We start from the raw sequence: 16,660 nt of genomic DNA on the forward strand, positions 1-16,660 counted from the left end.
TTTTAAATATTTGTACCAAGACTTTGAGGTAAATCTACTTTGAGTTACAAACATAAACAAATACTGAGCTTCTCCCACAAAGATGGCCTTCTTTTCCATCAAGGCTTATGTCCAAATCTATTTAGGAGTTTGTAGTTGAATCATTTGTTAGTTAGAAGATTGTAGCTTGCCAAATTGAACGGGGGAAAAAAAGAAATCATGGGTCTGAGCACATACTGTGCTGTTGATGGTACGGTACGTGATCAGTTTCTGTCAATTACTAACTGGTGACTTTGTACCGAGTTTTACCCAATTCCAGAGTTAGGCCTAAATTACAGGTTTGGGAAGATCTTTCAGTCTGTTGATTGAGTGGGTGGTGGTAGCATGATGAGGATATTCAAGAAGTCAGTTTTCTCACAACACAAAAACTGTTGAAATACCATTTATTCCACACAATGTTCTCCCATCTTCTTAGCTCCATTCCTATTGACAAACCCATATCACCATTCATACCATCTCTAGCATAACCTTTAGTAAAATTCAAATAAATTCTGTATTTCCTTTCATCTTCATTGTAGGTAATGCTTTAAAAATTGGAGTCTGTTGCTGATGTTTTGTTAAATATGAGTGCCTCTATCGTTCGCCTTGAAAAATACAAATAAAACAATGGGACATTGTTTTGCCTGGAATCTTTCACTCTAAAATGTGTTAATGAGCCTTATGCTGTGAGTTTGTAATCTCTGCTCCCATCCTTTACACCATGGAATGGGATTAGGAAAGAGTATTTTCCATATACAGAGCTGACTTTGCAGAGAAATAGGAATGTGGATGTGTGAAGAACTAAAATCTTACATTTCCTTATAGCAAGAATTTAATTCTCCCATGTCATCTTTCTGGCCCAGACATGGTCTGATCTGACTGATGTGGTTATTAAGTCACCAGAAGAGTAGTAGAGTTGAAAATTCAAAGGACCTACATTAAAATAAATAGGTTTTAACTAATGCTACTTTGACAGTTTTCACTGCACTAAAATTTGACCAATATTTTTCTGAAACTTAAACTGATGAAAATACTTGCAGATTCAACATGCTCAGTTATGAAGGACTACTGTGTATATAGTTCTCTTCTGATCCTTTAAAAAGACACATTATTAACATTATGGGGACTGTTTGTAGAGTAGTTGTGGAAGAGCTGAATAGATATAAGATTATTCTACTTTTTTTGTGTACTGTCAATTTGCCTATGTTGTTCTCTTATTATTTTCCTTATAGTTAACTTCTGCTTCTTAGTGAAGATGTTTTAGTGCATAAAGAGAAGCTGTGGACTGGGAAAGCTTTCTTTAGTAAAATGCTTGAAAGTCCTGTAATACAGTCATTGAGAATGTCAGTGTGTGAGTAAAAGGCATGATGTTTTTTTCTGAATTAACTGGAGGATGTGCAGGCAAATAGCACCATCCTCTGGCATTATAATATTAATTAAAATTAAACCTTGAAATTGCTGTCTGTTATTTTGGGGAATTTAATTTTAATAGAATGTACATACTGTGCTTTCAGTTCTACATACTCATTTTGGGCCAAGCTTTTAACAGAAATTCTGCTCATTTGCATGGTCTATGTGTATTCTGCTCAATTAAGTGAGTAGCGATAGATAATATCTTTTTAGGGTTATCCTACACATGGTGCTGACACTGCTCTTTACATGACCATTTATGGTAGGAAGTTGCACTTCAGAAATATCGATCTGAGCATTTTCTAAATCACAGTGAAAGACAATTCACAGTCATTTGAGAAAAAATTCGTTGAATTAGAAAACACCACCAACGATTTAGTTGTTTGTGTGGGAGAGTAAAGGTGCTGGTATAGAACAACTGCTAATGTCTGATACGTAAATTATTTTTACAGCAAATTGTAGCTTTGGTTACGGATTGAGAAGGGATGTCATTGGCATTACTCGAGAGTAGTGCAAGAAATACACCTACTGAAAATATGGTTTCGGTATTTACAGGATGAGTTGCAGTGAGTTACAATTATGTGAACGATTGAATTTTAGCCCGTTTAGCTGTAAGTAATAGGCACAGTAGGCATGAGAAATTCTGCAGGGACATTGCTATCTAGAACTTGACAGATGAGTAAGTCACTGTTTTAAAAGTAGTGAATTCCTATTGGAGCTCTAAATGCTTATGTGTTGAAAACATCAAAAGGAGACAGCTGATATTTGCGTAATCTCTAGAAGACAGACATCCCCCCACAGGTCTGCTTTTCCGTATGATAGACCTCTGCTCCTTTTACTCCGGAGGTGCTGGCTTAATGAAACTGGAAATCTTGAAATGAGAGTTCTACTCCAGTGATGGTGTTTTTCTTTCATCTAGTCTGGTTTGCTTTCACAGTTTGCAGACTAAATAGCCATGTCTATGAAAAGACTTAATCAATGGTCTGCGTATGGAACTGAACTATGGGTTCTGTTGTTGAAATATATTGCTTAAACATGACTTCAGGGTGATTGCTGATTGTAGTGTCACATTAAACATCTAGAAACAGAGAGGGAAGAGTTTAATCTACTAAAGCTCTGAATATTCACAACTGTGATAGAGGTCAGTGAGAAATTTTATGTATAAAATACATTATACCATTCTTTGAGACACTGTTTTTCTGGGGCATCAGATATTCCAAGTTACTTTCTCAAGTGGAATAATGGCATTTTGAATAAAAAAAATGTGAATAAAAAAAGTCTGCTAAAATAGTGAAATGTTGCTTTTGAAGCCTGCTGGTAGAGTGGAAGTGAGTACAAAAAACAATGTTATATTAATGTTAATTAGCAATATTTGAATATTGAAAGCACACAATTTGAATATAAAATCCATGTTTAGTAAAGTTCCAATGAAGGGTACTTCTTTCTGATAAGAAGCGCAAGAGTAACTGACTTCTATGTTATTCATCATTTGGGTTCAGTTAGAGAGAAAATGTTGATAGTAAGGCTATAGTGAGACTCCAGTCTGGCTAAGGTCCGGTCAGGAAGGAAAATATGCTATTGCCTAGTTAGAAAGCATTCTACTTCATCCACTTCAACTTGGACTAATTTCAGTGTATGTTAAGTCATGTTCAGAATGTTTTGTTAGATTTCTATTTCTGTTCTAAACACATTTCCTCATGTTACTCTGAGTTATCATCTTGTTTCAATTTTTTACACTTCGTCACACAGAGGGTGGTGACGCACTGGAAATGGTTGTCCAGAGAGGTTGTGGATACCCCATACCTGGAGGCATTCAAGGCCAGGCTGGATGTAGCTCTGGGCAGCCTGGTCTAGTGACTGGCAACCCTGCCCATGGAAGGGAGTTTGAAACTTAATGATTTTTGATGTCCTTTTCAATCCAGGCCATTCTATCATTCTGTGATTACTGCAGTCTCTGGCTGTTCCCAGTCTCCCTATTTTTCTAGTCATTGGCCATGATTTTTTTTCCCCCTCATATTCACTTTCTTCCACCCATAGCTTGCATCACTTTTCAGTTCCGATCCTCTTCTGCTCCCTTTTTTCATGCTTAGGTTCTGTGTGTGATCTATTGCTCAGTATGTGTCCTCTTGCGTTCTCTGCTTTCAGGACAAGTTCTCCACAATTTAGGTTTTTAAATAATCTCAAATTTTTCTTTTTCACTGTTGCTTTCCTCTATTTTATTAATGTTTGATTCTTTTAATCCTTGGTTCTCATGAGTTAAAAAGTTAAAACCCCTTGAATGGTTTAATTTAGGCAAATTATATACTTTTTGGCTGCCCTTTTTGAAAATAAACTTGTGCATGCTCTTTTCCAGTTTCCTCATTCTACCTTTATCTGGAAGGAGGGGGGGGAAAATTGACCTCAGGAAGAGGTCAATTGCAAATACTCATTTGTTCAATGAGCCAGAAGCTGTAAGCTTTGAAAGGAAGCCTTAAGCAATGTCTAGTGCCAGCTAATTGTAGCAAGAGAAACTGGTAGCCCCTCTGATAGTGCCACACATGCAGCTGTGGCAACTGCCCGTAGGAAGGAAAGCTGTTTCTGCACCTTCAGGCTTGGGCTAGTGAATTGGTCTATGTTGTTAGGGCTGCAAAGAATTGGCCAATGTTGGATGTAGAGCAAGCTATTGATCGATATTCCTGAGTATGTCCTCCCCCTCACCACACACTATAAAACCTTAAAAATGAAGCAATTATTATAGTCAGATGTAAGTAAATATTTTTATTTTTGGCATTTTTCAGTGAAAATTCCTACTCCCAGTTTCATGAAAAAAGTCATATTCACCATCTGAAACTTTACAGAGAAGGCAGTACGTACAACAACAAGATGAAGTTACCTGGAAACCTCGACTGTGGTTTCTGTTAGGAAATAACCTTTCTTTTAAAGAGAAAATGTTATATGTTCTTGTTTGAGGAACTGATTTCAGTAGTGTCGTCAGAATGGATGTGTTTAAGTACTGTAGAAGGTAACTCAGCATATTGCCTTTTTTTAATTTTATAGATCGTTGTATTTTCATGAGCGTGAGATGTTTGTTAACATCTGTTGTTCATTGCCATTTATAGTAGTGTAATGTTATACTTTTCCCAAAGATAAGTATTCTGAGCTGGTATAATTTAATTACAGTAGAGTGACGTTTTGTTTTGAGTTTTAACAAATGACAGCTTTACTACAAGTGCAATCACTCAGAATGCTCCTTTATGAGGAATGGAATAAAAAAATATTTTCTATATTTTCTCATGTTATTCTGTGTGCTGTGGAATTGGAATGGAGAAAAATAGTTAAGTCCCTTTTTAAGGGAAACTTAGGGGCTAGCAGCTGTTGAATCCTACAAGGAAGGAACAGAAACAATTTGAAGCATGTTATAATCAGTGTTTTGAAATAGATAATTGTGATGATGCTTGTATGTATTAAATGCTAATATAAGTCTTTATGTGTGAGCGAATGGATGATAGATTCTTCAGAGCATGAGTTTATATGTAATCACGCTGGCATCTCTTTATCTGCTGTCTCATGGATAATGCATCTTTGGAGAATCTGCCCTGTGAGGAGAGGCTGAAGGAACTGGGGCTGTTTAGTCTGCAGAAGAGGAGGCTGAGGGGAGACCTTATTGCTCTCTTGCAGTATCTGAAAAGTGCTCACAGCGAGAACAGGGTTGGTCTCTTCTCACTGGTGACAGGTGACAGGATGAGGGGAAATGGCCTCAAGTTGCCCAGGGTAAGTTTAGGTTGGATTTCAGGAAACACTTCTTTACTGACAGGGCTGTTAAGCACTGGAATAGGCTCCTTAGGGAGGTGGTTGAGTCGCCATCCCTGGATGTCTTTAAAAACCGTTAAGATGTGGTGCTCAGGGGCATGATTTAGTGGAGGGTTGTTAGAGTAATCTGGTTAGGTTGCAGTTGGACACGATCTTTAAGGCCTTTTCCAACCTCAATGATTCTATGATTGTATTAATTTTTTATTTTTTTTTTTTCAGTTTTAGGGCCTTAAAGTTAGTTTTAAATTGTAGCATATAGGAAGGGAAGTTTTATTGTGATGGTCAACCTCAGTTTATTAAATCTGTTTTTCAGACAGAGCTGTGTCCTATCTGTACTGCTGTTACTGCTAATAGACTCAGGTGCACCACCAGTAGTGCACTAAAAAACAATTTCTTTTCATGACTTGCTGAGTCATGAAACACTTGGAATAGTCTTGATGTGATGGTACAAAACACAACACCACGGTCCTGTCTGTTCTCCTTTATGAAATTGGTGAGTGTTGCTGTATAATTGGTAGAGGTTTAAGTGACTTGCTTGTGGTTATATAGAAAGTCTGTGGCAGAAGGAGGGATGCAAACCATATCTCCCTTGATCAGAAGACATGGTTACATTTATGTTTTTCCATGGTACTGCTCGTTTATGCAGTACTTAACCCCTTCCCCCACTCTTGCTTTATGTTTTAGTATTTTGTTGCTTTATGTGTTTATCTGGAGTGGAAATAATGCAGCTTACTGCATTTTATTGGGAAGTTGGCAAGTAGAGTCTCTAGTTTGAGGATAAAGACTAGAATTTAATACACGTTTTTTATATATATAATACTATGAAAGAATGTTTTGAAATAGCTTCATACTGGAAAATCATTTTCCAGTTCTGACAGTGGATTGGTACTGCACAGAAATATGAAAATTGGATTCTCTTTAGTATAAGAAAATGCTCATTTTTTGTGACAAAAAATGCATGTGAATTTATTGGGATTTGTAAGAATATGTAGTGTTCAGTATAGGGAGTGCTCAGCTTTAATGAAGAAGTATATATCAGAATTATTATTATTATTATTATTATTAGTTTTAGTAATTTCATAAGACGTACAAAAGCCTGCATTTTAGATCCTTGTTCAAGGAGTTATATATAAAAAAAAAAAAAAAGCAGGCTATCAGTAAAGGAAAGGATTGTATGGATGCTGCATTTATTACATGAATAAGCTAGATCTGTGAAATACTTACGCTCATAAAGTTGAATGATTGAGAGAGGATGTGCTTAAGTAAATTAATTTTGGTTTTCCTGACAAAGTGAAGTTCAAAGGTTCCTGACTCTCGGTGCTAGAAAACCAAAAAGAAGCCCCCAAACAAACAACAGAACAAAGCAAAATAGGCAAAGGGCACAAAATATTATTTTTATCTGCAAGTGGTTGAGTAAACCTGGATTTATTCAAAGGGAGTTACCATCTGAGAAGTGTGGATGTGAGACATGCTTGACATCTTGATATACTTCCTACCTTCTTTTTTTCTTTTTTTCTTTTCTTTAATTCATGTGTCATAAAGTTTAAAGTTCATTTTCTCAGAAGTAGGATTCACAGTGTAATGATACGGTTTTGTGTAAGGTTTCAGTGCCGTTACCCAGTTTAATGAAGGGAAGCAAACTGGGGGGAGCAGTCTCTGTGCATAGGATTTTAAAAAGGTGGTATTTTGTTTCCATTGCTAAAACGTCTGGTCATCTGAATTATAAACCAGAGTGGACTTCAGCACCCAATGCTCATTTCTACTGTCTCAGTGCCAGCGCTTTTTCCTCCCTATTTCACTTCTTACTTATGTTTCTTACTTGAGATAGCAGATGTTCAGTGGACTTAATGTTGTTTATATTCACCTCTAATCTACCTGGGAACAGAGCAGATTGACATTTGAGTGTTCTGAGTGCTAAAACATCTCTTCCACGCCTCCACCAGAATTCAAGATTAATTTTTACATTTTTGTTAGTTTCAATGAAAGTAAATACATTGAAAAAGTAAATTCTTAATTCTTTTATTTATTTAGTAAAGAAGGTAAAATAATCTTTTGGTTTGTTTGTTTACGTCTTTTGCAGGTAATCCTTAGAGCCGTTTATACAGATGAAGCTACAAATCTGGGGAGTTGATTATGGTAAAAGAAGATGGTTGACTTGTCCATGCACTTCTGTTATTGCACCATGAACACTGAGAGGCTGTTTTCAGTTTTAAGAACTGCTCTGATGTTTTAGTTGGTTGCTGTATGTGTATGTCTGTCTCCTTTTTATCAGTCTGCAAGTACTCCATTGTGCCATCAGATTTCAGGGTTGTACTACTAATAATTTTCAAGTTGCAGCAGGTGTCTCTGGTAAGACCTCTTGACCACAGCAAAAAGTTCTTAAGTTGGAAGACCATAGGGCAGTCACAGGTTAGGGATAAGCAGAGAGAAGCATAAAGGGAACAGATGTTTGTTAGTTTGGTCACACACTGCCACAGTTGTACTTGAGTAATGTCAGTGCAGGTCTCTGTTCCCTTTCGTATTGGGCTCATCCTAATGTAATACTGAAGCAAAGTGCATCAATGCATGTTTTGCCTTGTAGTACTTTACCCATAGTTATGGTGTACTTGTAATATAGGTTCAATGACATGAGTGTAGTATTCAGTAGTTTGTATCTGAAAACTACTTGGCTTTTCAAAAAATATTACTTTAGTATTTTAAAACATTCTGAATTGTGGTGACTATCATATTGACAAGCCTTTATGTTTTTCTAATTTATGAATGACCCTCTTGTTTTTGCTTTTTGTATAGCCAGAGTAACTGAAATATTGGAGTCATTATTAATCTTTATTTCATATACACTCTTTGTGTTAGGAGGAACATTGTCACTGAGTTACTTGGGTTAGTATTTAAGAATATCTGAATGGCATATGGTTAGAGGAATGTTTATCAAGCTTTTCTTGTCAGGAAGTTTATCTCCTTTGCCTTTGGAGGTCAATTTTTCTTGCATCTGCTTTTGTTGTAATCAGATTGGGATTACTGCACCTACACTTTTTCCGGTGTTGTAGCACATTTACTTGCCTTAGGATACTTAGCTTGTTGATTAATAAGTGTTTCTTTTGGGAATCCTATCAGCGTTGAGCATTGACTTCCTTTTAGTTCCAAGGTGCAATTTAAGGATTTGCATTTGATCTGTTAAGTGCTGAATAGCTTTTGCTTTGTCTGCCAAACCAGATAAGGGTTTATTGTGCAGTTCTCTCTAATACTCGATAGATTAGATAGTAAACTCTGTTCCTATGCTTCTGCTTTTTGTACTGAAGCCTGTAACCATTAATCTGTAACCTGCAGTGCACAAGAAATCAGGCTTGGTCCTTATCTTAAATGAGCGGATTGATTTTATTGTTCTTACTTGTGAAAACAGAGGAGTCAAAAAATGGTGTTTGATGCTTCTGCCAGTGGCATTATTAGTAATCCTTGTGTGAATACTGCATCTCTTTGAATGCTACCTTTACAGGGTAGTCCTATAGGGTTTGGTTCGGCCTTGTATATGGTCCTGCTCTTCTTCCTTACTCCAGCTGTGCTGAAATAACAGTGCTATTTTTTTTTTTTGTTTTTTGAAGTGATAACAGAACCTGTCTACTGTCAGAGAACAATTATTTTACTTTCCCTTACTCTTTGCAATTTTATTGTTTTAATCTTTGTTCACCTTTTAATGTTTTTAATGTCTAGCTTTAGATTTCAGTGTGTGTTTGTTGCATTGTGTGAAGGCTTTGGGCTTTAATTTTTTTTGTTCAACCCTGCTTTCTTAGCTGTGTTTCAGTGCTAAGTATTCTGCATATGGAACCTTTCTTCCTAACACCATCACTTGATTGGGGTGACATCTTTCTTCTAGGTGCATAATTTAATGCTTCAGTTTGCAATAAATATTTTAAGTTGTGTCAGTGAGGTAGTTCTAGTGGATTTTGTTTAGTCTTTTAGATTTTGTCTGGAGAGTGAGTAGCATGGTGCGTTTGAAGGTGGTTATTTGACTTTCTTGAAATTGATGTTAAATACTGGATTCGCTGAATATATTTTGTCTTCTGGTACCTTTAACTTTGGATCAATCTAAAAGCACCCCAACAGCTGTACAGATTGAAGCTTAATTTGTGAATTGATTACAGAATATAACTTTAAAAAAAAAATCTTTTTAAAAAGACTTTTGATATTGGATCAAATGTAACAAATATTGCTAATGGATTGTAAGTGATATGCAAGGTACACAATAACAAATGTTTTCTTTTATTGATTTCTATCAACTAATCTCATTTCTTTTTCATCGTGGTTCTATTCATTCTTAGTTCCTAGCATTTCAAACATGATGTATTCTGAGAATTAACTATAGTTCAACATTCAAAGGACCTGTAAAACATTCATGTCTAACTGGCAGTTGAAGGTGATTGTCTGCTTTAAAGTTGTTTCAGTTGAAATGGGGAAAAAAACATAAGTTTTCTGCAACATTTTTACCGTAACTCAAATGATGAAGTTCTCATTTAAGAAATAAAAGTAAAAATAGTGTAAGGGACCTGTGTGGGTGCTTGAATATGAAAGAAAATCTTTGTGTTTATCTGTTAGTCCATGCTCATTATTTATGAGCACTTTTTCCCTAAATCTTTACTATTTTACTGTATTAATATAGTTTTATATAAAAATATAATATTATATAAATATTATATAAAATATGGTATAATATATTAATATAGTAAAATATAATTTTGCTGTATTACTATAAACTTATTAATTTTTGTAAACCGTAATTTGTGCTGTTGTCTTCATTTCTTTTGATACTGTTTTTCCTTATTTGGTGCACTTACTTTGCAATTAGTAATGATACATGTGCAGGCTGCTTCTTTCAGAGATCTCTGGGCTACGTATAACAAAAATAAGTACCAACAGATAAGGTAAATGAGGGAAATGAAATGAAATAAGAATTCCTCAAATAACAGTTTTTGAGTTCTGAGAGGTTGCACAACAGCTTTTATGGTGTGCTATTACAGACGTGTCTGTGGTATTCCTTTTCCGTACCTGAAACAAACCTTCAGCAGGCTTGACCACAACTTTACATAAGACTTGTACAGAGCTATGATCGTGTGGTTTTAGAGGTGTAGCTGTTGTACTTTAGGATGCAATAAAGAATTAATCTGAATGAATGGGACCAAATGGCTCCAGTAGTTCATCTTACAACAATAACCTAAAATACTTCAAAATTAACTTCTTATTTGAAGTGTTCGCTTGATTGTGACTATCAGAATGTGAGTGTTATTTGAGGACTAATGGCATTTTTCCAGTTTTCAGGTGCATCTGTAGGTAAAGGTTGTGTAAAATGTTCAGTTTAATTCTGAATTTATGTTATTGTTTTTATTTCCCACGTGTAAAACATATTTGAAGAGGTGTGATCATTGTCAATAATACTGTAAAGCTGGAAGTCTTTTCTCTTAAAAGAGGGAGAAGGGAGTTATTTAGCATATTAAACAGGGAGTTGTGGAAAGAAGTAGTTTACTATTTTTATTTATGCTACTCATCCCCAAGGGAAAGTTATCTTTATTTTTAACAGCTTTCCAAGAGACTGTGCTTTTAGCTCTGTTGAATGCAGTTTCACACAGTTCAAAATCAGTCTCAGTATATCTGTGTTTTCATGTAAATTATGGTAAAAATGGATACCTTTTTAAGGGTTGTTCAGTTCTGGTTATCATTCTGTAATTACCTTTAAGCTCCTTCTTTGATGGGGCTTAGTTTGAGTCTGCACTCTTTACAGGTTTGAGGGACAGCCAAGTAGCCCATCTGTATTTTATGCTCTTGTTAGCAGTATCCGAGGTAGACAATCTTTTTTTCTCTACCTTGTACCTAAAGGTTCAGCAGTGTTAAGATGGGAGAAAAAATGTAAGAAAGAATTAACCTGATTGGTTAATCAGCAGTTGCAAAGTATTTCTTCATCCTTGTGTTTTCTGATATCCTTCTGTCATTCTGCAGAACTACTGTCAAAACAGCAAAGCTCTTAAATGGCGTGGCTGTCACAGCCGTGCTTGGAGATGCAGATTAGATAAACAAAATAGAAATGCTTGTAGATCAGTTTCTTGCTTGTATTTACAACATACCTATTCAAATTGAAATGTGAAATTCAGTAATTATCACAGACTGGTAACTTGGGTGAAAAAGAAGGAATGTAACCTGTTAAACTTTGTATGTAACACCTGTTAGTCATGGCTTTAAGTTCAAGCGTGCTTTTTGTCTATTACTAGGAAAACCAAGGGATTCCCAGTCATCTAGAATGGAATCTGAAATTGTGCCGAAAGTTACCAAAATGACAGTGTCTGGAAAGAAACAGTCGATGGGATTTGAAGTTCCATGGTAAGCTAAGCCCACTTATGTCAAGGTACATCAGTAGCTCTTCCTTCAGACTGATGCACCTGTAGCAAGTGTTCTTCTTCTTTTATTTCTATTTTTACAGCAGTTTTAGTGTCACTCTCCAGAACAAACCATTTCAGCTTCTTGTTTGACTCACAGTTACTTTCAGAAGATGGTACCTCACGTTTTGAGTTTAACAAATCCTTTCACTATGAATAGTGTAGAGACATATCAGCTATTCAGACTATTTAAACATCCGCTTCATAGAATACTGAACGTTCTTGGGGTTCGTTTATTTTAAATTTAGTTCTCTAAGTGGAATTATGAAATCAATAAATCTTAACTGTAATTGCTTGTTCTTCAAAGGAAGTAAAACATTTAAGAATAATTTATGGGGAAAATAATCGCTTAAGACTAAATTTTGTCTTCCTTTGTAGCTTTTATTAACTTTTGTCAGGTGTTCAGGGTACAACTGTTGTAGAGAAGAAATCAGTCCTCCTTATGCTTTAGGTGAAATAATGTTGTTGAGCAGTAACTCTAATTTTACCCTAACTTAGAATTGCTGGGTTGATGTCTTGGTAAGAGAGCAAGAACATGCATGCTGAATCAAGAGTCCACCTACCTACAACAGTATCCAGGAGTAAATGCTTTAATGTAAGGATAGGTCAAGCATGTTGGGAGTATGTTTCTATGAAATATCACTGCATGTAGCATTCTGTGGCTCCTCCATCACCTGCTTTTCCTTTTGGATTGGGCTGGTTTCTATTAACAATATTCAATGCAGTTTTCTTGTTTGGATATGCTTATTGTGATTTTGAGCTCATTCTTATTATAGTCATGTACTTGTGCCAAGAAATAGCATGGTTATCCTCAGGAAAATAGTTCACGAGCATAAGCAGTTCGAGCATCCCCACCTCAGCTGTAGTATTTGTAGTTCTGATCTGGAAAACATTTTGAGGAGCAAGAAGACAGCATGTTTTTATTTTACAGCACCTTGTGCATGTTTGGTGTAACTGTGTAGAAAGTAACCAGGTGCTTTTACCTAGTCTCTTAAAGGCATTTAATACAGGGGTATAAGGCCCCTGTAATAAGGGGTGTATCTTCATATCCTTAAAACCGTTAAATGCCATTGCTGAATGAAACTGAGTTCTTTCAGCTACTTAGATACAATAAAATGGAAATTAAAAATTCCTAGGATTTGAAAATCCTCTTTCTGAGCCATTTGAGATTTTCAGTACATTTATCTTTCTCTCACCTTGGCTGATCAATGACTCTAACGACTGATTCATATTAACTTCAGAGAATCTTCAACTTTGGTGTTTCTAGTTCACTGCTTAAATAGGAGTTTTTCATGATAATAAAATGACGTAGATATAGTTTTATAAAAAGTAATCATAAAGGAGTGCAAAAGATCTGCCACTTAGTCCTTCAGTGACTCAGTAGGGATGGTAGTGATTGCATTTTTTAGCTGTAATTAAATAATGGCTATATGAAATGTTTATTAATAATAATAAATAGAGAATTTAGTCTTTCTTATTTAATGACTGCCCCACCTTTTTTAAGTGTGTCTATTTTGTAGGGAAAGGATGAAATAAAAATGTTTCCTCATGTGTAGGCTTGAAAAATTCTTGGATAGGCTAATGGTGACTTAGTCTCTGAGGAGAAATAGTTGTCTCTGCGTGGTTCTCAGCTGCTCTGCTCTTTAGAGACTCTGACATAGTTTGTATCATGCTTCCTTCCATTATAATAATGTACTTTTTTGTGACAGAAGAAAAAAAAAATAACCTACTAGTGATATTTTCAGGTTTAAATCTTTGGTACTGTGAAGAGGTTTATTTAATTCACTTCACTTGATTAGCATTTTAGCGATGCTGCTTAATAAGAACAAGACTCTTATTCCCCACCCTTTTCTGAGGGTGGTTGGGTACAGGCTGCTCAGAGGAGCTGTAGGATACCCCTTCCCTATAGAGATTCAAGGGCAGGTAGAATGGGGCCCTGGACAGCCTGATCTGATGGTTGACAGCCCTACCCATGGCAAAGGGTTGGATCTGGCTGGACTTTTAAGGTCTCTTTCAACTCTAAACATCCTGTGATTCTACGATTCCTATAAAAATAGTATGGATGTTAGGCATTTACTGGTATAAATAGTAATAGAGGGGTTTATTAGAGAATGGAATGAGATTTTGAGAAGAACCAATCAAGAAAAATGGCAGAAAGTCCAATTGAAATTACAGAGTTATCTTAATGTTTTAAGAATCACGCTTGTAGGAAGCTGTGATGACCTCCTCTGTTGTCTATGGACCACTGAAGCAGTTTGTCATGCAGAACTGAGGGAGGTGGCTTTGGCCATATCTTTCCTTCTCTGCTTAGGAGTGTGTAATTTGCCTGATTCCTAACAGATGGAGCCTGACTTGCACTTTTCCATGGTTTCTGTGTAAGGTCTATGCTAATTATACTGAAGTTACCTGACGCACTGCTGTTGCCTTGAAAGCTTGTAATGACTGTAGCTTTTATGTGTCCACTTCTAGACTTGAAAAGCAAACGAAAACACTTTTCCCTGTCTCAACTCCATAAGTATGACAGTTGTTTTATTCCTATGCATTTATCTGTTAGTTTATTGATAATTTATATAAAGATGAATTATCAGGGAAAACAATAGATTTATGCTTATTAATGCCCAAGAAGGGTTTTAAAACTGTTTTTCAGTTTCTCTTTGTTACTTATGTGCTGATAAATGTACTGCAGAGGGCTTATATTAATACTTATTTCTAAGTACATAGTTTGTATCTCTGACTGAAAGCACACACTATTATGAATTGTTCACAGCAGTTTTGATAAACTTGAATTTTAAACCAAGTGTGTTTTGTTAGCCTTTGCAGTTTGCGCTCCATGCTCTCATTGCTAAATCTTTGTATGCTGTTGGTGCAGACACCATTCCAAAGTGATTCTACAGTATGCTAGTTTTTGTTGTCAACTTTTATGGAATCTTAAAGATAATTCATGGGCCACTTTTTTAAAAATAGTGGTTGAGCATTAACAATACTGACCATTCTTTGAGCAGCTACTCAGTCTTTGATACCAATCTTTTATGATGCATGACCTCATAATAATAAATGAAACTTCATTAAAATATGAATGGAGTTTTAGAAGCCATGAATTACTCTGAACATTGATTGCCTTTGTAACTGTCTCTGGAAAATGGAGCATGCTCACTTCTGGCAAGCTGTTTTTCTGGTGCTCTAGCAAGATTAATTACTGGGCCTTTCTCTTGTCTAATCATGAAGGAAATCAGAAAAAATTGTGAGCAAAAAAATGGTGATTATTTTAACCGGCCTGACCAATATTGTGTAATTAATAATCTTGAAAGGGGAAATAAATGTAGACATTCCTGTAATGACTCTATGTACTCCGAAAGAGTCGTTTGTATAAGAATAGTTCATGAAGCATCCAGACTTGAAGATTGAAAACAATACTTAAAAACTAAAGTATGCAGAGTTGATCTTCAGCAGGTAAACTTTCAGGTTCCTTGAATGTCTGGTAGTGTGAATCTCAGTAAAAACAGTTGCTTGAGGATGAGTGTCTTTTAGCATGTTTTATGACGGCATATGTTGTACTTCAGGATTTCCTCTTGTTCCCAGAAAACAGTGATGTAACCATAACACTTTACTCAGTTCAATCTTATGGTCTGTGCTGGCAAGACGACATAGGAAGTGTCTTGCTTGGCAGCTCTGGTTTCTACTAAATGTTGATCTTTGCCAGACATGTGTCTTCTGATTGTTTAGAAAAAGCTGTGGTAAGAGCTTTAGAAATCTGTGACCGAATCGGTGGTGGTCAAGCCTGTTTTTAATAAGTTTTTATGCAATGGTGCAAGCAAATGGTTAGGAAGTGCTCTTCCTCCAAATAGGAATGGCAAATCTTCTGTTATCTGTCATGAAACAGGATGTTTTCAGACTTCCAGAACATGATAGTATCTGAAACCTTTAGAAATCTAGATGGAGTAGTCTACTAACAGTTTCAAATACTTTATCCCTGAAATAGTAGCAAGGCCTAGTGGCTAGAGTCATGTTTTGCTTATTATTTCACTAATACATTTAGTACCTTTTCCTTGAACCACCCAAATACCTACTCCTTTTGGCATCCTATAGCAGTGGTAGTTACACCAGAAGGTACTTAATCATGAGAGAATAATTGTTTTATCTGGTCTCGATTAATTGGGGAGCTGTAAGTGGTTTGAATTCTGCCACTCCACATTTCATCATAGTTTTGGAATTTGTACTGACATAGTCTTTGGCTTATGGGAAAATCTGAGCTTCTGAGTCTAGAAAGTAAACTGATTATTTAGCTATGTAAGTAGAATTTAGGAACTTACTAATAACTTGTATTTCAATATATGTTTTTGTTTTTTAAAAGGTGTTGGAAAGCTATAGGATAACATGTTTTTGGATCATGTTATTTCAAGTTTTAGATATGTATTTTCCTTTTAAAGTTTCTCATTTTTGATTGGTTTTGGAAGTAATGCAGGCACTGCAAAGCAGAGAATACTGGATTGCTGAATGCAAAAGCTGTTTTGATCTGGCTGCTGCTTTCTAGAAATTCAAGTGTTAGAATGTTTAGGAAAAAAAAATGACACCAAAGTGAAATATCATATTTGTGTTATACTGTAACTTTTGCATATTATTAACCATCATAATGCTTCAGTGTAAAGTGGTAGATGTTGAGCTGACACTGAATTGAACTTCATCTTGGGGGAAAAAAAAAGAGAGAAAAATGATAAGAATTGTTAACTTTTTGGGAGGCATCTAACAAGTAAGTCTTAAATAGTTTAATATGTGGTTCAGGCCAGACTGTTCTGGTGTGATTTATATAATTCAGGTGTTTTTAAATACACTGTTAGAATGTGTAGAAAACTTTGTCTCTGCAATTCTGCAATCCTATGAATTTTTGCTGGATTGTCTTCCAGTCAGTTTTAATAAAGTATCTCTGAAGAGAAACTAGAGAAAATACTTGTGCCATTCCGAAGTAGATTTTTCAGCTTGAACTTACTGTACTATTGAAGGAGTTTAAAAAACAAAACAAAAAAACA

The 16,660-nt window shown here is 35.7% G+C and overlaps 1 protein-coding gene across 3 annotated transcripts in view; it reads left to right on the top strand.

The window, feature by feature from the left end:
- The window catches only part of HBS1L (HBS1 like translational GTPase), a 62,477-nt gene that overhangs the window by 25,870 nt on the left and 19,947 nt on the right, over nucleotides 1–16,660 (top strand). The window contains exons 5-6 of one of the 3 annotated variants that reach the window (XM_032443390.2): nucleotides 7,309–7,353; nucleotides 11,472–11,580. In XM_032443390.2, coding sequence (XP_032299281.2) covers nucleotides 7,309–7,353; nucleotides 11,472–11,580 — 154 coding nt within the window. Of the gene's footprint in view, nucleotides 1–7,297; nucleotides 7,354–11,471; nucleotides 11,581–16,660 lie in introns of all 3 variants that reach the window. The other 2 variants (XM_015858432.2, XM_015858431.3) reach the window with 2 other exon arrangements.

This window comes from Coturnix japonica, chromosome 3 (assembly GCF_054131305.1).
Source record: "Coturnix japonica strain WE chromosome 3, WE-NBRP24, whole genome shotgun sequence".
NCBI lineage: Eukaryota > Metazoa > Chordata > Aves > Galliformes > Phasianidae > Coturnix > Coturnix japonica.